Raw genomic sequence first — 20,767 nt, 5'->3', positions numbered from 1 at the left:
AGAGTGTTTCACAAAAAGTCAGATGCCAGAGACTTCTGCGCATCTGGTTGTTTTATTAGAATTTTGAAACACAGAACAGTCATTAAATGTATGTGTACATCCACAGTGCAATTTCACTATATATAATGGGTAATATTAAGGTGACCCATCTCAAATGGAGTGCTGAAGCTGTTCGATTGTCTCATTGTGTTGTGAACAGCCAGATGAGTATGTCTTGGTGTGTTTGTCTCAGGAATAAAAGGCAAGAAAAGCCCCAAGAGTTGCTCCTAAGCATTTTTTCATCTCTTTTTCTTTCCTTTTTTTTCTTCTCTGATTTCTTATTATGTTTATGGGTCATTTTACAAATATGCAAAAACCCATGTACGGCAAAACAAACCTTTAAAATATGAAGAATAATTTCTCCAGATTTATTAAGAGAACATGAAGTGCAGTGGGGTTTTATTTATTTTAGAAGTGTAAAGTGTGGTCAAGAAGGTGCCAAATGTTTGTCATAGTCACCTACATGTATCTACTTCCTCTTTATAGCTGTGTTTCAGTTGCTTCTGTTTTTGTTTTTTGAAACCTAAGTATGTAGTAGCTAATTTTGCTGCTAAATGGCCATTTTGCATGAAGATCTGAGTGAAGATGCCAGTCTGTTTTTATCAGTAAACTTGCAATTCTGTCAGCTAAATATAAATTTATTTTTAAATGAGCTTGAATTCCTGTAGGACGCAGTGTAAAAGCGCACTGGATGTGTTTTGCTGAAGAACACTCTTGGGCTGTGCAAGTTCTCACCATTTTAAGATTTACCAGTGCAAAGGTTATTTGTGACCTTTAGGAATTGTTCAACTGGGAAAGATTGTTGAGAGTAAGTTGTGATTTTGGTTGAGTTAGATGAATTCGTAATGAAACTTTTTCTACCACCCCCCACTTTTTTCCGCCCCCCGTTGTCCAAAGAAAGGTTAATGGCTTCTTTGGGGGTAGGGGTTGCAGGGGTTGCCTGTTCGGTTTTAAACCTTGGAATAAAGCTCACTTGGTTGAATCCTCTGTTTCACAACAGAACAAACAACAGTCCTTCCAGGGTGGTTTTTTTCTTCTTTCCAGAGGAAACGAACTCCACTGGTTACAGGGAGCTTGTCCATCCATTGAGGGTGGATGTGTTTAAGGGATACATAAGCAGGGCAAATTTCTCCTGCTGGTTCTTTCCTAGACTAAGGGTAGCATATATACAGTGAAAGAAGGGTTGTCCACAGCCCCTGCAACAGTGTTCTCTATAAAATAACTTCCTGTGTTCTACTTAGAATTGTTCTGCAAGAACTATACCAAAATGAAATGTTAAAAATAGAGATACCTGATACATATAACTTGCACAGGTAGGCTATAGGGAGACATGGGTGGGCACAAGAGTGTGATTTGTTTGGCAATTTATACATCAGAGAATGAAAAATCAGGTATTTTTGAGCACAGGATTCCTGGAGTTGTATCTTGATGGCTGATTTTGGTGCTTTTCCCATGGCTGGTCAGTTACGGAGATGCAGTTGTTTGTGGATTCTCTGGTGTTTAATAAAGTGTTGGGTGTATGCTGGAGCTTTTTTTCACGTACAGTTCTACCCCCCTGTCTGCTGAGGATGTGTTTCTGAAAAGTGTAATATGGCAGCAATGCAGTGTTGCTTGTAAAAAATGATGTGGTAAAGTGGGACTCATGCGAGGACTTACGGCATGCACAGGGTGCAAATACACAGCAAACAGCATAGGTGGTTGGGAGGGTGAGAGACGGGAGCAGATTATCAGAATCAGCAACTGGAAGAGGTGCCGACTTGTACAGATTTGGAAAGGGTTTTGTAAAGGATCATCACTGTAAAAAAGAAGAGCCATTTTAAAAAATAACAGCCATCTGTGAAACTGCCTGATCATTAGCCCCTTCTTCTGTCCTTCACTCTTGAGCTGATGTTGATTTATCTGAGGAAGATGATGACTGAGAAGAAGATGTAACTGCTGAGTAAGGCAGGAAAACAGTTTTGGTAGGCATTCGGTTTCAGAGATGAACCTGTTCCAGGGACTCTTCTGAAAAGCTTGCATCTCCTCTGTAGGGGTGATCTTGATGATCCTTTCCTTGCTTCTCTGTCTTCAATGTCATATACACTGGTTTTTTTGTATTAAAATACTATGTGTTTCTGAAGTCCCTGCATACATCCTGCTCTGCTGCATGAATTTCAGTAGGAAAAGGTGCCTTGCAGTCTGGTAAGCTCAGCTGCTTCATCTGTGAGACTGGTGACAGCAGAGCAGGATATGAAATGGTCAGTGTTGGAACTGAGAACAGAAACGGGCTCAATCATAAATTCCTTTGACTTTCTTGCTACCTGCTTTCACAAACTTGTAGGATCGTGTTCATCATCAACATTTATCTTTTCTTTCCTCAACCTCCATCATACGTGATTGAAGTCAGCCTGCCAAATGGTTACTTAAGCTAAAGCTGTGTGAAATAAAATTCTTCATGGTCAGGAGTTTGGGAAGGAGCACAGGCCATAATCTCCCTCACAGTTCTTGTAGGAGTCTATAAGATTCTCAAAATAAAAGATAAACTGGGAAAATTAGAGTAGAACTATAGAAAATGCTTCAAGATGCAGTAGTCTCAGAACCATGAATCTCTGGAGATTGGGAGGATGTTGGACTTGGACACTGACTCAGAGAATTTTTCGGCCTGTCCCAGCATGGTTGTTTCCCTTAACTGATACACTGGAACAGTCTTTTAGTGTGTTTTGTGTAACTCAAATGCTCTTCTCATGACTTTGCAACTAAGTTTTTCTCTTGCTGTATCATCTGTCTTGTTACAAGCATAAAAATATGTTTAAACCAGGAAATCTTAAACCTCACTTCTCTTCCCTCTTACCTCCACTTTTCCTCACTTCAGAGATTGATTCGGGAGAAGTGATTGTTCTCTTGTCTGTAATTTTTACCAGTTTACAACATGCAGTCATCTTCTGAGTGTTCAGAAAGTTGTGCTTTTATTTTGTGAGCAAGGTAGGATGATGAATCACATTACTAGTATTATATTTGAAATCCTTTTCTGTTTGTTTATTTGACAGGTCCTTGACCAGTATGAACATGAAGGATTTGATTTCCTAGTTAAAGTTTTTAATTCTTCACATTCCTTCTTAGAAGACTTGACAGGTCTAACATTATTACACCAGGAGACACAGGCTGCTGAGGTAAGAAAATACAATTTGGATGTAAAGAATGAACAGGTGGCAGTAAAGGGAGCATGGTTTTATGTTCAGCTGTACAACTATGTGAATAAATGAATCACTGATAGAATCAAGCAGAGGTATTTGATTTGCAGGATGATTTATGCAAGCCACGTGCATATTCCATACAGTGACATAAGATGTGTCCTGTCAATGTTATAGATCAATAAATGTTGTTGGATGTGACAGAGCATTCTTTTTAAAGCAGAAATTATGGGATGCATGTTGACAGCCAGTTAGAAATGAGTAGCGCTATTGTGTCTTTTTGTGAAATTACAGAAATATTTTAAGTAACAGTTGTTGCTTGACAGTTCTGAATTTCGGTGAGGAAAGTTCCTGTGTGTTGTCTTTTGGGGTGTGTTTTCATTGGCAGTGTAAAGTGCAGTTTGTACAAGCATTACGAGTACTGTATACAAGTACTGAATATAGGTAGCCACGATAGCACACAGCTCAGTATACACGAAGAACCACGGTATGTGCACGTGTTCCTTAGGTAGGTTAGATGTTCTCTTAAATTAATCATAACTTTTTATATCTGAGTTGTCAAGTATTGCTTTTCAAGAAAACAAGTGACTTGTGTTATGTGGTGTAAGGAAATCAATTATCATTTTAGGTCAATCTAAAATGTAATTATTATACTGCTGAATTATATACGGCCTGAATTATAATATGGGGAAAACAATGCTGTTTGTCTAGTGACAAAAGTTGTAATGTGGAATGCAGCTGGGGTGTTTGGTTCTTATGGGTGATAACCCTGCCTAAAGAGTTGCCATATTGAGTTTGTCCCATAAAAAAATGAAACAGGTATCTGTCTAAATGTTGTATTTTAATAATAATTTTTAATCCTTACTCCATCTGCAAACGTCTGTACTCTTGTACATCTGTAATTTAATTTTGGTGTAGTCATATGACATGGATGTTTCTAATGTTGGCTTTGAGAAGTGATTATTCAGTTACTGTAGCCTGTGCAAATGGTATAGCTGTTTTTTCAGCTGGAAATGGCTCAACAGCATTGCTTAATAAGGTTTGTGGGGGATAACGGTGACTTGGCTCTCTGTTTTGTGTTTTAACATTTTCAAGTAATTGGAGCAGATGCTGGAGACATTAAACTGTGTAATACCTGATGCATTCTTCAATCAGCCTGGTGATACCTAGAAAAAATTTAAATATATGTATATATAAGAGGGATCCAAGAAAGGAAAACAAATACCTTTTAACAGGTGCTACTCATTAACAGTAAGAGTGATTGTAGTCTGATTGCCATACCTGACTTCTAGGCTGCTAAGAAGTGTCTAGGCTGCTGCTGACAGCATTAAAAACAATTACAATTGCCCTAGTTAGTAATATATTATTTTGCAGATATTAATAAATCGCTTTTGCAGCTTCAGAATGTGTACAGGTGTTTGTTTATAAAGTTTTAGATACTCCTTGCAAAATGAGGAGTCTGGTATGAGTTTATTGCAACTTAGTAAAGTTCAAAGTTTAACATAAAAACGGTATTAGTGTGCTTTCAAAAACCTTTCGGTTCAACAGTGAGGTTTATGCAGTGAAATCATTGCTCATAGGTGGAAAAACTGACTTACAAAATATTTGCAAAGCTGATGCATTCAAATTAGCCCAATTAGCCCAACTACCACAGAATCAGTGACTTTTCTTGATTGCTTCCCGTAACATTGCTGTAAAAATTAATCTGTTTTATCAGGGTTAGCTATTTTAATAGTCTTGATAAAGTTTATATTTATGAATGGTAAGGTCTTAGAGGCAAATTATTTGCAGATTCTGAAGCACGCTTGCCTTTGGATTAAAAGACCTATTCTTTTGTTAGATTTTGCCACTGCTGACTGGAAAATAAAGCGATGCTTTTATTGTCCTCTATTACTCTCTCAGTACCTGATCTGGGACAGTTTTTAAAATTTTAGGTGTACAAGAGTATGCTTTTAGTATATTTTCTGCTGAATTGGGCTTGTATTTTGAGCTCATTTTTCTCATACAGTGCAGTTGGTGCAATTTATATTGCTGAGTTTGAAGTCTGCAGAATGGTTTTTCAGTTTCCTGGCTACTTTTGAGCTCCTGTTGGCAGAATGTATTTTCTAAAATGGGGGCACTAGATTTGTTAAGATGGGTGCTCTTTAGGTTGATTTAAGATATACTTGATCCATAGCATTCTGAAAACTTCAACAAAAGTAGTGAGAGAGGTTTCATAAGGCGTGTATGGCCTGTTTTGGTAATTAGAATGATTATTGTGTTGAAAAGTTACTTGCCTTTCCGCACTCAGACTCTTCAAACTGATTTTGTAGATGATTGTTGGGTTTGGACACCATAAAAATAACTCCTAGTAACTGAAGATTTTCCTTTCCTCCTATCTAGTGAAATTTGACCAGTGCCATTGCTCCGCTGTAAAGAAAATAGACTTTTAAAGTTATATGTCATCCAACCTTACTGCAGTGACATCATAATTGTGTTGTAATTCCATATATAAAATCACTGATGCTAGGCTAATAAATTTGCATCTGATACGGAAACTACCCAAGCTTGTTCTTTTTTTAAAAGGATCGCTCTTAAAATCTTGATTTGTTAAGAGTGTTTAATAGAATGTTTTGTTGTGATCAGAAGAACTGGAGGTTTCGTCATGCATCTTAAGTCACAAACGTAACCTTTTTCTTTTTTTAATTCACCTAACAAATGCTTAGCTGCTTTTATGATGTGTGTATATGTTTTTTAATAAGCTAAATACTAAACTAACTTTTAAAAATTGCTTCTAAGTTTTGAGTTGTTTAAAAGAAATTCTGGATAAGTCATGCATGTTCTGGAGGAGTTGCTGATTACATCAAGTAGAAGGTTTTGTATCACCTGAAGTTTCCATGAAACCCTTAGCCTCCCTAAGTGCTTAGCACAGGCTGCACTTGCCCAGATTAAAGCAATGCAATTTGCAGTAATATATGGAAGACTTTTCACTTACTGAATAGCTTTTTTACTTGCATTGTTCAGTTTCCTGTTCCAGTGCTGTGCTGTTGCCTAAGTATTAATACCGTCTTGACATACTTTACCTTATCTTTTTAAAATGACTGACAAGAACAGAATCATAATTCAACGTGCAACCAGAGCAGGAATCATAACACAGATTTAGTTTGTGGTTTAAATCTGACACTGCTGGCAGGGTTTTTAGTCAATAGAGCACCTATTTCTTTAACATGAAATGATCAGGAAATTATAAATGTTCTACATGACTTCCTCAGTATGACAGTTTACTCAGTAAATAATAAAATTAGCAAGTCTTGAAATGACAGTAAATTTCAGGCATCTGCTTTTTCCATATCTGGCTTTAATTTAGGTTCTATGGAACATTTTTTGTTTTTTAATACAAGTTGGATATTTATGTACAGCTTCAGCAAAAGACTCTGATGACATGCTTAGCTTTGAAGGCCAATAGAAGCTGTGGGAAACTCCCACATCAGCACTTAAACCTTGTTTCCACTGGATACGGTTCACTTTGGGAGCTGCCCAAGCTCACGTAAAAATTGCACTTCTGTTTTCCAGAAACTTTACTCCTAACCTAAACTTCTTAAATTGACACTTGTTCAATGTGTAGTTCAGTTTAATAGCTGGGCTTAAAATAGAGAAAGTCTACGCATCTCTTGAATTAGTAATCAGAAACCGGAGGTGTTGATTTGGAAACACAACAACCAGTGACTTCCAGTTCAGAAATTGTCTGTGCTGCCCAGTGATGGTTACGTGTCACAGTGCATCTCTAAAAGCAGTTGGTTTGCTTGCCACATATGCCACGCTTAACCCTGCGAAGTGTGTTGGGCTTTGCTGGTGTGGAGAGCTTATAGCTTTCCTGATATGCAATCAGCTGCGTGTTAAAGATGAGTTTTTACTGATGTGGCACACTTGGGAAGTGCAAACTGACACATTAGTAAAACCCATAGTCAAGATTATTCCATAGTTGTGGAAGAAACATTCCCATTTGTCAGATTTTCTAAGAAGTTTACTTTTTTAAGGGTACTCATTTTATTGTTGCCCTTTTTCTTCAGAAAGAGCTGCCACTGTTCTTCAAGGCCCAATTAAGCAAAGTAACCAGGCTTACCCTCACTTAACATGTGTCGGTGCTCTTTAAATCCCTGAGAGCGAAGCGTCTAGTGAACGGTATTGATCGAAGGAGTGGCAATAGTGGTGAAGTGAAATTTTTGCATGAATTCACTGTAGTACGTGTAGTTGAATTCCTATACAAGACTTCTTCAGCTCTATCCATTTTCAGAAGTACAGAAACTGAATTTCTCTGTGTTCTTTTAAGACCCAAGTATAAATATACTTTCTTACTTTGGGTTTTAATTCCTTAATTACCTGGATGCTTTAGGAAGCTTTATTAGACTTTTCTGCTTTCATCAGGATGAAAGAAAATGATAAAATACATAAAAGAAATGCATTATTTACTTTGTTTTATGACTGTTTAAGACACAAGAAGTGGTAGAACTCTCAGTCTAAGAGGATCACAGAGAATGTTGCAAAAAATCAAATCCCGGCCAGAGTTCATATTTCTGAATATGATTCTGCAGGTGAGATGCTGGTGCCAGCAGAGGAATTTTACTTCAGTAATTTTGTACTTCAAGGGGTTTTTGTCTCTTAGGATGTGATCCAGAGTATCTGTAGTTTCTGTAAGTTCTTGTAGTCAGTGAATGAACCCTGTTTGGTATTTGCAAAATCCCCTTGTTGTGCTGGTTTACTGTATCTCAGATAATGGAGATTAGAACTCTTATCCTATAGAAGGGTAGGATTAATGAAAAAAAAAAAAGTTATGCTAGTAAAATACTTAGGGCTTTTTGAATAGGAGAAAATGTAGAAAACCCTTTCTTATTCTGATTCTGCACTTAATTTGCAGTTTGTGCCTGACCATATTTTTCAGCCTTTTCTCGGGGAGCAGGGCTTAGTTGTATAATAGGCAGCTAGTATTAAAGTGATCTTTGTGCTTATCCAAATTTGGAAGAAAATTCTGAATTTGCAGTGTGCTTTGCTATTAAAAATATCCTGCTTGTTTCTGATTCTGCATTATATTATGCAACGTATTTGATGCTGAAACAATAACATATAAATCACAAAAAAAACCCAACAAAACAGAAAAACCCAATTTTATAATAGTAAGTTCTGTAATTTAACAGTTTTTTTCTGTTAGCCAAGCAGTATTCAGAGTTGAATTTTACATGATGTTACAAAAATTTCCTACAGAAAACACTACTAATGGGTAGACCAGAATTAATATTTGAGACTTTTCTGTGTCTGTGAGCTTTTTTGTTTTCCTTCATGTTTTTAATCTGGTGCGTTTCAGGAGAAATTTACTTTGACAGATTCAGGCCTGCCCTGGGATCTCTTTCTTAAGAGATTAAGAGATTAATCTGTTTTCTTTCAGGAGGTGGGTTGTTTTTTTCATTTTGAGTTTTCTCATGATGTCAATTAGTGTCATCATTTTTCTTCATTCATCAAACAATATTTCCCAGATCTTCTAATAATAGTAATTTTTTTCTGAAAAAAAAAAAAAAAAAAATCTGTTGAACACAGTCCGGATGAGAAACAAAGTCTCAGTTATGGTAGATTTGAAAATGTATGTACATTTCCAATGCATGTTTGTTGTTATGCTTTGCTATTTTGTGCTTTACATAGACTTAGTAAGTTCAAAATAAATTAAGAATAAATTCACTAAATTTACATAATGCTCTGCTGAATCTATGGTATTTCTGCTGTTGAAATTTTGCCAAGGAGAAGTAATTGTTACATTAACACAAAATGGTTCAAACTGACTTTTATAGCCTTTGAACAAGCCCAGGATTGGTCTTTATGCTGATAACTTATGCTACTCTTTGAAGAATTTAGGAATACATGTAGTGCTTCCTCTATTTGGTACCAAAACATAATCTCCTTGTCTTTCCCCAGATAACTTTACTAATAGTTTCAATTATTATTACTAACCATAATACTAATCAAATGCGCTTCCTAGGACTCACATCAGCAACCCATGTGTACAAACACTCAGGTTTCGTGATATATTTGGGTAAGGATGGATTTGTCTCTTCAGGACGGGGAGGGCCCTGTGCAGTCACTTTACGTGGTGAAGCCAAGGGAAAGCAAGGGAAAGGACAACTGATTGTAGGCTGGTGCAGAATGGAAAGATTTCTTTGCGCGTACAGTGCCGCGGGAGTGCTTCAAGGAAGATCTCAAGGCTGAGAGCCTGCCAGTCTTCTGAGCTGGGAGTCTTGCAAGACCAGAGCTTGGAGTGTTACAGTTACAAATCTATTTTCATCAGTCAATGCTCGTTAATGTGTGAATTCCTAAGAGAGATTTTAAAATTGAGGGCAACTACAGAAACAGTACCCATATCACTTCAAATGTATAAATCTACGTTGTCATGAACTTCGCATGTGACCTTGTCCGAAGTACATGAAACAACTTGTAAGTGCTGGCATCCTTCAATAAAAGGTGCTACTGATTAGCTGCATAGATTGATAGATTTATTAAAATTGTATAGTTACTAGTCAAATAAGCTCTGCCAATTCAATTGTAAGAATTAATACTTCAGGGCAGACATAGAGGAAATGGTGACAATTCGGTGTAAAGAATTTTTATTTTAATTTAAGTTGCTGTGATATCAAGCCATCTTTTTTGTCTGAAATTTATAAAATTTAGAGAAAATTTAGACTAAACTCACTGAAAGGAATGGACTAATGGCATTTGGGTTAAGAACAGGTGGTGGGTTTTTTTTTCATTTTTTCATGAATTAAACTGTGAATTGCTGTCATAGTACCAAAACATTGATAAGAGTTTAAATCTATCTCTATATAAAATTTCACAGTAAATCTTGTGTAGCTATAAAATGGAAAGTATTGCTATGAATAAACTTACAATCTCATCAGTTTTTACACGAGGGTAAAAGCTATGCAACAAATAGCTGTAAAAAAAATTAGCCTTAGTACTATAGCACCTTTCCAGGTGCTATGAATCTGCAGTGGTATTAATATTTAGTCTCTGTTCTTCATAACACTTGTGCAGCTTTTGTGTGTTGGCTTGTGTACATAATAATACAGGATGGTTTGTGTGTTGGAAGAAGGGTTCGCCGGAGTCAAGAAGACGCTCAATATGAGTTATGCATCTTGCTCAACTTTAGTTTCTAACACTACTTACATAGAACCGATACACATGCATATTCTTAAAGCAGAAATATAATTGGTTAGTAGTCTCTAAACACGCGCGGTTCTCACACCCCTAATTATCATGACTAAAATAAGCATTCTATCCATGTAGCTAGTTGTGTTGCTGTGCTTCAGCCTTGTAGTTTGTTACTCCCTATTTTCCCATACCGGTCCCTATCTTTCTTGGCCCTGCACCTGCTTTCCCAGCAGCTGTATCTTGTTACAGCCACGGCCTGTTGGCACAACATAATTACTTGGTCTCGGGATTCAAGAATAGCTCAAGGCTACCTTTCTTGTTAACTTCAGCACAGCAACTTCAGTACAATTCTGATTACAGGCCTATTCTAATACCAGGCCTGGATTGTGCAGATCTTCAGAGATTCTAAGGCCGTGCTTCTGCAGCCATTCTTCTACAATTTGTGCTCTTTATTAGCAGTATTGATCAGCGGAGGTTAGTACTGTTCAATATCAGACATTCTCTACCAAGAGGGTTCAAAGTGTCTGTGCCTTCTGACATGTCCTCTTGTAGCAATAATGGCGCCTTAAGTACACTTGCAGAGGTACGCTAGTTTTCTTTTTTTATGAATTATTTTAATTGTCCTTACTAGATCAGGGGTATCTGAACTGATGAAATAATGTTTTCATTTATGCCATGACAATAGATGATATTAAATGGTACTTTAATTAAGATTTTAGAATATTTTAGTTGGTGATGAACAATTTTAAAGTGAACTGCTATGCTGAAGCTATGAACTCTGGAAAATGGATTTCTTGGTGTCTTTAGAAATGAGTCATGCCTCTAAGAGACTCAGTACATTTCATTACATTTTTCACTGTTGTCTTCCATAAGGCAGAAGCCGTACCCCCCAGTTTTCACATGATCCATCACAATGAGTTAACATTAATATGATGGAACAGGTTCAATATTCTGACATAATTTTTTTGCCAGTGTTTGACATTACAAGGTGAAGAAGTTACAAATGACTTCTGTAACTGAAATGGCTAATCTAGCAACTAGTAACTTGATACTTCTAACACATCTCGACAATCTAGGCATACCCTGCTATACCACTGAGGACTTCAGGGATTTGAAGTCGGTGAAGGTTTCATAAAAATTATTAACGACACTTAATAAGCAGTTAGTGAGAAAGCAGGGATGACCCAAATGTCAGATGTGGTAGGGGAGGACTGAAGAAGACTGGTTTCTTGGAGCAGGAGATAGGGCCTGAAGCATGTGCAAATGGAGCACAACACTATCGCCATGTAAAATATTCCCTATCCCTCCTGGGTTTTTTGCTGCTTTGAACAGTAAGCGTATTCTTCCCTGTGTAACAGAGGTGAAACTGTTTCTCCAGGAGCATTCCCACCCTTCTGATACTTGACTGAGGCAGAAGGGCTGCACATCTCTATCACATAATACCTTGGTGTAATTTTGCGTGTTTCTGTTTCACTTGCCCTGTATATAGGTAAGGAAGTACTGTCTTGAGTGGTTTGGCATCTCCATCAGCAGGCATAAACACAAGATCTACTAATCCAGGCACAAAATGTGTAATCCTATATAGTCTAAAGGTAAAGTGATCAAAGGAGTTAAAAAAAATCAACTAGGTTGCCTGTGGAGATAGAATTTTGCAAAGTGCTTTTCCTCCTTCTCCTTAATCATTATCCAGAGTTTTAAGGTAAGGGAATGCTGAACAACCATGCCTGAAAACTGTTATGGAATCACTGGTTATGAACCTGAATTTCCTATAAATTCTGGCTTAATTTTCTAGGAGGCTCGCACCTTGAAATTCATGGGGAGTTACATACTGAGATCCTAAAAAATCTTTCTTCATAATTGGATGCAAATGTTTTTGGCTTGTAGTCTGTTCTCTCCTTTAGTCTGTTTCCACTTCTCTCTGTCTAGAAGAGGACTAGTACTTTACAACACCATGTGTTTGAGAGAGGTATTTGTTACTTGGCTAGTAAGAGCCACTGATAATTTGTAATATATTTAATACTCAATATTCTGATCTGAGTTAAAAAGGTAAAATTACTTCTTCATGTTTTCAGCTATGTACTTCAGCAGTCATATTGCAGCAGTCTGTTGCTAAGAAGTTAATGAGTGCTGCTCATGACATATTTAATACAGGATCAAAATTTATAGTAGTGGAAAAAGTATAAAAAATGTGGTAACAGACAGTAACAGTAAGAATGATAGTATGCAGATCTACCTCTTGGAGTCTCACTCTTTCATTACTACTTGTATACAGAAGATAGTACCCTGATATATGTAGAAGTGGTCATAAATACATACTGTTATTTGTTATTTCTCAATAGTATTCTACAGATTTTGCATTTATACTATCCTAATGTTGAGCTGTCCAGCTGCCTTGATATAGGAAATGCTTTACACATTTTAGTTTTGTTCTATTTAGATGTTCACTCAAACCTACCTTCCCATTACCTGCCTTTGTTACCCCTCTGCATCTGTCTGAAAGGGATGGGTGGAATGACCTTTGAACAGTGTTGCTGGCAAACCCTCACATCCTTGTCATGTTAAGTCAAGATACCATGTATTTCTCTTTCACATACCCTGAAAATATATGCTATTTTTTATGGATTCAGGATTTCCGTTGCTCCAAGGCTTTGGGCACCAGGAAGCTGCTGGAAGTGTGCAGAAGGTACTGCACCTAGTCCTTCCATGTCCTGTTTGCAGATTCAGGTAGTCCCCAATTCCTGACAGTGCCTGCTTTGCAGGGTGAATAAGCAAGACCCGAATGTAATCCTGATAAGGCTTATCAAAATTAAATGCCACTGAAGTCACATTGTTTAGTGAAGACAGTAAGGATAACATATAGATAAAAATAAAATCCCTTTCAGAGTACTCTGTGTCTCATGGTAATTAGGTTAAAAAAATCCCTGGAGTAAACTTTTGGGGAATAACTTTCTGCAATTTTGGTAATCTGCACTGATTAGAGGTTCATTTTATGTTTCTGTCATAAAAAAGTAGTTGTTTAACTGTGATGTGGATCTGATTTTCTGTGTAACTGCAGTGCTAACTATTGGTATGTGATAAAACAAAAGGAGAAATATCAAGTGATTATGATCTTGTTTTTGTAGAATGGATGTTTTAATGTATCCTTCTGCTTTCAGCTTTTATGTCTGATGCTCTAAATACTGGTGTTACTGAAACAGAGCATTTTTATGCCCACAAATAAAAAAGTAATGAGACATAAGCTTCTTAAAAGTCCAGTTGTTTAAAGGGCAGGGAAAGTTAAGGCAGATTAATGGTGAACCTCTCTGCCCCCAGAATTCAAGTTTTCTGAATCTTCTTGCACTTCCCCTTTGTGGGAATAGAGTTATGAAATTGCTGTCCCTGTCCCTTTTTACACAAGGTGTACCAAAAAGTTCCCAGCTCTGCTTTGCATTTGAGACCCAGCCAAATGCTGCGTCTATATGCGGAACATCTTAAAATGACCAAGTAATGTTAAAAATTACTGTGTCTTGGAACTCTTTTTTTTCTGCTAACCTAACTCTTGACGCCTTGACATAAGGAAGCCCAGAAGAACTGTATCAGTTTGAGTAGGTACGGGAAAAACAAATGTTCATAATTCCTGAAGTAACCTCAGAAAACTATATGTATCTTAAGAATGCAGTCTCTCTACTGGAATTCTGGTGAAGACAGGATAGTCAGTGAGCAAGAAACTGGTTTGTGAATTAACACTTAAAATACTGAGATGGAGCAAGTGCATTTGTGGAGACAAAATGATGATACTCTTGGAGCAGGGCTTTCAGCATCCTTTCATTCCCTTCCCAGGACGCTTTTTCTTTGCTCTTGCTCTAATCAGTTTTCCTTCCTTGTGGGATTTGGGATTAGATAGGTGGTGAGGGCAACAGTTTAATTTTCCAAAACAGCTAGCTAGTTTTGCAGAGGCTTTATGAAAACAAAACTGTTTTTGGGGTTAGGCCACAATTTCAAACAAGGTGTGTCATTACTAAACAATTGTTTGGTAAATTAGGAGTGATTATCTTCTAGAAAGACTTTCGAACTATATTGACTCCTTCTCTAAAGGACAAATCTCCAGTAAAGAAGGGAGAAGTGAAATAATTTAGGAATTAAATCTCTTCCATTCCAATATATTTTGTTACAGTGAATAATGAATAGACTGTTCAAGATGCGTTCTATTATTCTCATGTGAAGAATAAGAAATTACACAACACAGACAAACATGCTGATAAACTTTGTTTTATAATTAAGAACATAAATAAATATGCATCTTGGTGCAAGCGAACAGTTGGGGAGTATATGGGCCCCTGTAGATCATTCAAGTAAAAAGAGAAAAAACGTTTGCTGCTGGACAAATTACTACCAGATGCAGATTTCAATAAACACATACTGTTGTAGCCTTGCCCAAAGGTGCTATGAATTTCTTGAGGCAAGTCTGCCTCTGCATTTACTGAACTGTTGAACGTTTGGATGTTAATTGGGTTACTGTATTATGTATGAGTGCATGCCATCCCCCCAGTTTTTAGTGTACTCTGTTCATCTTGTAGACCATTAAATGTTGTCTGCAGGACTATTTAATTGTTAACCATGTTTGCATTCTTCTGATAATGTGTATTTCTGCTGAAAATGCCTCTCAAACTTCTCTTAAGGCATTCCTGTTAGTTGTGTAGGGGAGCTTGTGCTGTCAATTGTCACATATACCAAGTGCATTGGTATTTTATTATTGTCAACATGTAATTTTGACTACAAGACCTTTCTGTACAAACAGTAGTAGCTTTTTTTCCAACTTTGTAAACTACTGATTTTCCTGTAAATATAGGTGGAGTAAGTGGTAATAAATGAAGTGGGTCACAATGGGAAGAGTTGTTGAAAGACCATGCACACTTAACACAGCGTCCCTTTAATGCCAGTGATTGCTGATTCACATTCACATAACAATCAGAGAAAATTAAGCCTTCACTAATTTTAATAACAAAACATCAATACTCCTATGTGGAACTCTGATATAGAAAACCCTTTGTAAACTACTTCTCAACTTACATTTCTTTCTTTATGTACTATGGAATAATTTTACCAGCATAATTGTTTACAGATTTACATCCATATTGCTACTAAAATGCAAATATTGTTGACTAAAGTTGACACTAATTTTGCAGAGATTTATAAAACAGGCAAATTTCAATAGGTTTTAAAATTAGAACTAACCTACTTCGTATGGCCTGAATTTTCTGTTTGAGTCTGAGTATTTTCCTGGTGTTTAGACTTTAACGAACATCTGATCTTTCCTTTGCCTTGCTCTAGTTCAGGTTCTCCTGAAGTTTCCTTTTTACAGCATCTTTTCTTGAACACATTATAACTTGGCTTCTGGCTGAAATCTGCTATGCAACATACTTGTTTTTATGGAATTGGCTGGACTCCTGGAGAGACCACCTGATAGCTTGAGAGTGATAAAAATTAATGACCAATTTCATAGTTAAAACCCAGATTTGGTTCCAAGATTAGCCAGCCTATTTGTGCCTGGAAAGATAAGGACTGGTTATCTTGTCACTTCAGTGACTACTCTTAGTTGATTTAAGGGCAAACTGGTAGAAAGTCATCTCTTTGTAAATGAATATCGCATCTGACCTCATGAAGAGACATCAAAAAAGTCTATAGTGTTATGCATACAAAAAAAAATTCGCCCAGAGAAAAAAAGGTTTTATTTTTAAGTTTGAAGAACAAAAAATTAAAAAAAAAAAAAATTACCAAGAGTTTCTCTTTTCTTGGTCTCTCAACCTTTAAAAACCTTATTTTAGGTATTAATTAACGTGCTTCAGGTTACTGATGAGTTGTTGCATTCTCTGGGTGTTGAGACTAGACATCTCTAGGTCCTGAAACTATACTTCACATGTAATACTTAATGAAGCAAGAGCAGCTTGTGAGTTGCTGAGTTTATTTCATTTTCATGTACAGAAAAACTTTTGTCATCCTACAGGTGTGATGATGATTTTGAAACTCCTTTAACTGCTACACTGCAATCTTAAAATAATGCAGTTTTACTGGATAAATATGAATGGCTTTGATAAAGGGAAAATAGTAGACTTTGAAATCTAACAACATATTTTAAAAAAAGTTAGGTTGAGTCACAAGCCTTGTTACGAAGTGAAAATATGGCTAAAACATGAGTAATAATATATATGAAGCAAATATTACTAGTTTTGTCTTTAACTTTCTCAACTCATTCATATTTTGTCACTAAAAGCCAGAAGACCAAATACAAGTCATTAGAGCTGGTTGGTAATTTCTATGCTTTTTGAGAGCATGAAAAATGAAAATCAGATTTTGCATGTAGTCATTGGGTTTTAATAGAAAATGGTTACCTGTATGAGACTTCAGATTTGATGAACAAGTAGCCCAGAGGGGTTGTGAACTCTCCATCCTTACAGATATTCAGATGCAGTCCGGATGTGGTCCAGTGTGCTGTAGGTGACCCTGCTCGAGTAGGGGGGGTGGACAAGGTGCCCTTCGGAGGTCCCTTCTAACTCAGTCAGTCTGTGATGCTGCGAGTTGCCTGTCTTTAGTTTCACAGAGCCAAGTGAACATCTTTAAATAAATACAGCAATCAAAATAAGCAGGTATGCCAGGTTCCAGAGATTTGCAAGGAACGATTGTGATTAACTCTGAAGAATGGAACTGGAGAAATCACTTCTGAAGTCACAGGGAGAGGGGGAGCACACTGATCTGGTCCAGCAGCGGGTGTGTATGTGCCCAGTTAAGGAAAGCCTGAGAACAAGTCGGGGGATCTGAGAGATTCTTACAAGGTAAAAGAAATAAAACTGTGATTCTGTAATGCATGAAAAGAAAACTAAATCAGACTCAGATAATTTTCATAAAATAAGTTTATTAAAAACAGTCCTTAACTTAGCTATGAAAGACCTTTTCCAAATACTCAGCTCTCCCTGTCAGCACTGCTTGGTTGACGCACTGTGTACCAGTGTTACACTGAAATCTCTGTGTGTGAAGGTATACGTGCAGATGTTATCTCATTATTGGAGTGTAAAATGTTGCAAAATGATTGTTTAATGGCACATGAGTCTTTTATAGCAAATTAAGACAAGAAGTGAATTGACTCTATTCTAGTTAAAACACAGAAGTAAACACGATAAACATAGTCCATTTGGCTTGAACTTAAAACATTAACATTATAGAAATAAATTTGGAGAAATTTTCTGTATGTGCAAGCGCATTAGTACTTTGTCATCTTAAAAAATGGATTCTGTTTAAGTACTTGCCATATGTGAAATAAATTCCTCTAATTTTGAAGTACTGACTCAAGCCCACCTGACAATGAATTTGATCCCCTGCAAGTTAAGTGTGAAATTATGTAGGTTAATCAATAAATACAAAAAATACATAGTTAAGGAAAAGATACAAACAGTGATTTAGATGGAGATAACTACTAATGCTTATTTATTTCGTTATACCTAAAGTAGGATGGAAAGTCACAGAAATAGAGAAGGGATGCAAGTAAACCTGTAAAGAATTAGGTAACTACTTTGCAACTTCTCAAGGGGATAGGGGTTAAGAGATAGGGTTTTAAAAGTGTTTATGTTGTTGAAAAGTTTATTTATCTAGTGTCTGCTGAGACAGTGTGCCAACAACAGCAAACCCAAAATGCAAGTTAAAAAGAAAAAGAGAAAATTACTACTGGAAGAGAATATGAAGGCATAATAAAGCTATTTAAAATTATTACAGTGCAACAGCTGGTTTTGCTAATGTTTCTTGCTTATTTAAAAAAAAATAATCATCTAAGTTCTAATTCCCTTTGTCTTTTCACTTTGAGTAACTGTAGTAATGTGAAGTTTGCTATCCTATGACTCATTCTTCCCACAAATACTATTTCTTTGAATAGCCCTTGTAAAAACATGCACTTCATATTAGTTGTCTTAGTTGGCAATTGTGTAGACTTTTTTTCTTCCTGGGTGAGTGATTTATGTGTGCTAATCTCTGATGTGCCTCTGCCACACATGCTGCATACCAAAATACTGCCCTGTACTGCCCTGTACTGCTGTACCTGTGATTACTGTGCTCGCATTTTTGAAAGAATAAAGAGTTGGATGGTAAAGTATATCAATCACTGAAACTAGTTTAATCTCTTTTTCCACAGACAATAGTCTTATATCTAATAAATTCTGATTTACGCGTTTTCAGGGACAGACAGTCGTGAAATTGAGGCTTGATTTTAGTTCTTAGTAGAATTGAAAAAAGGTAATGGACAAAGAAGAGCAAATGCAAAATAAGACATTATTTCCAGCCTCCAAAAGAAGCCTCTTTGCATGAGTTTGGCTCACTAGAAGAAATACTAAAAAGAATTGTGGAAGCTGAGTGACTGAGCTTCATTCAGCTCAAGAGCATCTGTTGTTGCTTTCATATGTGAATGACTGCTGGGCAGTCTATTTTAACTTCGACATTATAGGCAGCCATGGCAGTATTCTAAAGAACAGCCATGGCTGTAGGCTTTCTTGCTCCCTTCACAATACTTCACATTTTCTCCGATGGCACAATGGAACAGGCAAGCTCCTATGAGGGAATTCTATACTGAATTATATATACTCTGTGAGTTTGTCCAACTGTGCTAGCATGCATTCACGACAGCAGCACGCGTGGATATTGATATGGTCATCATCCTCTCAGCTGTCTTTGGTTCCCCAAAGAGAAGGGGGGATTAGCTGGGGGACAGCCTTTGGATTGAGTCCAAACTGTAAAACACAAGCTTGTGTTTTCAGATGGGTAGTGAAATGCATTAAACACTGCTTTTCTTGGAATTACGGGGTTTGTGTTGGTTGGGGCTACTTTTTGGCTATTTCTGCTTTCTGGATTTCATATAGAGTTTAAGAATTTGGATCAAATTGTTTAATGTGTTTAATATGCAATTTAATCTTGTTTAATGTGTGTTTAATATGTAGGTTTATGCTTGTAAATTACATTTAGATTACTCAACAAAGTAAAATCTTGGTTGTAGCTGAGCTGTGTTGATCAAGGAGTTGATTGTGAATTTTCATTTTATACAGTGGAAATTGAAATGGTTTTGGGAGGTATGGGAAAAAGAGGTAAGACTTGCTGATAAATATATTTTTAGTTAAATGGAGGCATAAAGGTTGCAAACAATTTTTCTCCTAAGTGAGGTTAAACTCAAGCAAGATGGGTCATAACATAACTACTTTTTATAATGTAGCATTAGTAACATCCTTATCTCATAAGTAATAGCTAGTGGAGGGTGCTGCATTAATTTTCAGGAAAATACTAGAAAAAGGCTAGTGTATTTGGAAAACTGCTAGGATCTCTCACTTGTGAAAGAAAAAAAAATTGTTTTCATAAATAAATTTCTAAATTGTGAATTGTGATCTCTCAGTCTTTGGCTTTCAAAGGAGAATGATGTTCCCAGCTCTAGCATAAAATCTGCTATCCTTCATTCTGATTGTAAGGTGGGATTTTCTTTACTCTCTTCTATTTAAAAGCAAAAGGAAGGGACTCGTGGCAGAGAAAATTGCTAATAGGATAGAATGCCTGGTTGGAAAGGTTATTTTATTGTGAAGAGCTGAGGTAATAAAGCCAATAATCGGAAATGTTTGATTCCAGCATCAAAACCAGCTTTACAGTCTTGATCTTTGATGTGCTTTTTAAAAATTTGGGTGGAGGGGGGCTCTGATGAGCGTATCTGTTTCAGGAAGGGTATCAAGAGAACTCATTTCATATGTAAATATGGCATCTGATTAATACTTCAGGCATGCAAGAGAGCTATACTATTAAGTCTGTTGTTACTATAGTGAGATGCTATTACAGACATCACAAGACTTGTTATACAAGGAAACATGATGACTTTGGATTAAAGAAGTTGCCAAAGGCTTGAAGGATTTATAGGTGCTGCTGCTTTGAGTTACACCTAACTTCATTATTTTGTTGAAAACATTTAGATCTAGAATTAATGAAGCATAATAAATGCTGATGAAATGAATCAGCAGGTTTGACAGCTTTTAACTGACACTGAGCGAATGATTGATTTTATTGTAGTGGTATTTGTCCCAAAATTGCTAGATAATTTACGGAAAGTATTCAATTGCGCATTTGCACAGAGAAATGAAACTAATATTCTTTATAACTGGAGTGACATGCATGAGAATTGACATGATCAAGACATCAATTTAAGCATATTTCTGAAGTGACTTATTGTTTGTATGCAAGTGAGAGAGGGAATGGTCTGTTGTGTTTGTGGAGGAGGTGTCTATGGTCTGGGTCTTGGAGAGACAAAAAGGGTGAGAGCGGTCAGTATCTCCAAAGATGTGAGGAAGCACAAGGATGAAGGAGAGCAGTGGCAGCGCAGTGGTCCTGTGTGTCTGAGC

General features: G+C 36.7%; 1 protein-coding gene across 7 annotated transcripts in view; it reads left to right on the top strand.

Annotated features, from left to right (window-relative positions):
- Positions 1-20,767, top strand: part of ATG7 (autophagy related 7) — a 122,602-nt gene that overhangs the window by 48,320 nt on the left and 53,515 nt on the right. For 6 of the 7 annotated variants that reach the window (XR_008747351.1, XR_008747350.1, XR_008747349.1 and 3 more), the window contains exon 18: positions 3,066-3,188. Coding sequence is in view for 4 of the 7 variants with exons in the window: in XM_055804946.1 (XP_055660921.1) it covers positions 3,066-3,188 (123 nt within the window). In the remaining 3 variants the exon portion in view is untranslated. Of the gene's footprint in view, positions 1-3,065; positions 3,189-5,591; positions 5,653-20,767 lie in introns of those variants that run through there. The other variant, XM_055804948.1, reaches the window with a different exon arrangement.

The sequence above is a fragment of the Falco peregrinus genome, chromosome 5 (genome assembly GCF_023634155.1).
Source record: "Falco peregrinus isolate bFalPer1 chromosome 5, bFalPer1.pri, whole genome shotgun sequence".
NCBI lineage: Eukaryota > Metazoa > Chordata > Aves > Falconiformes > Falconidae > Falco > Falco peregrinus.
This window is presented reverse-complemented; position numbering and strand designations above follow the sequence as displayed.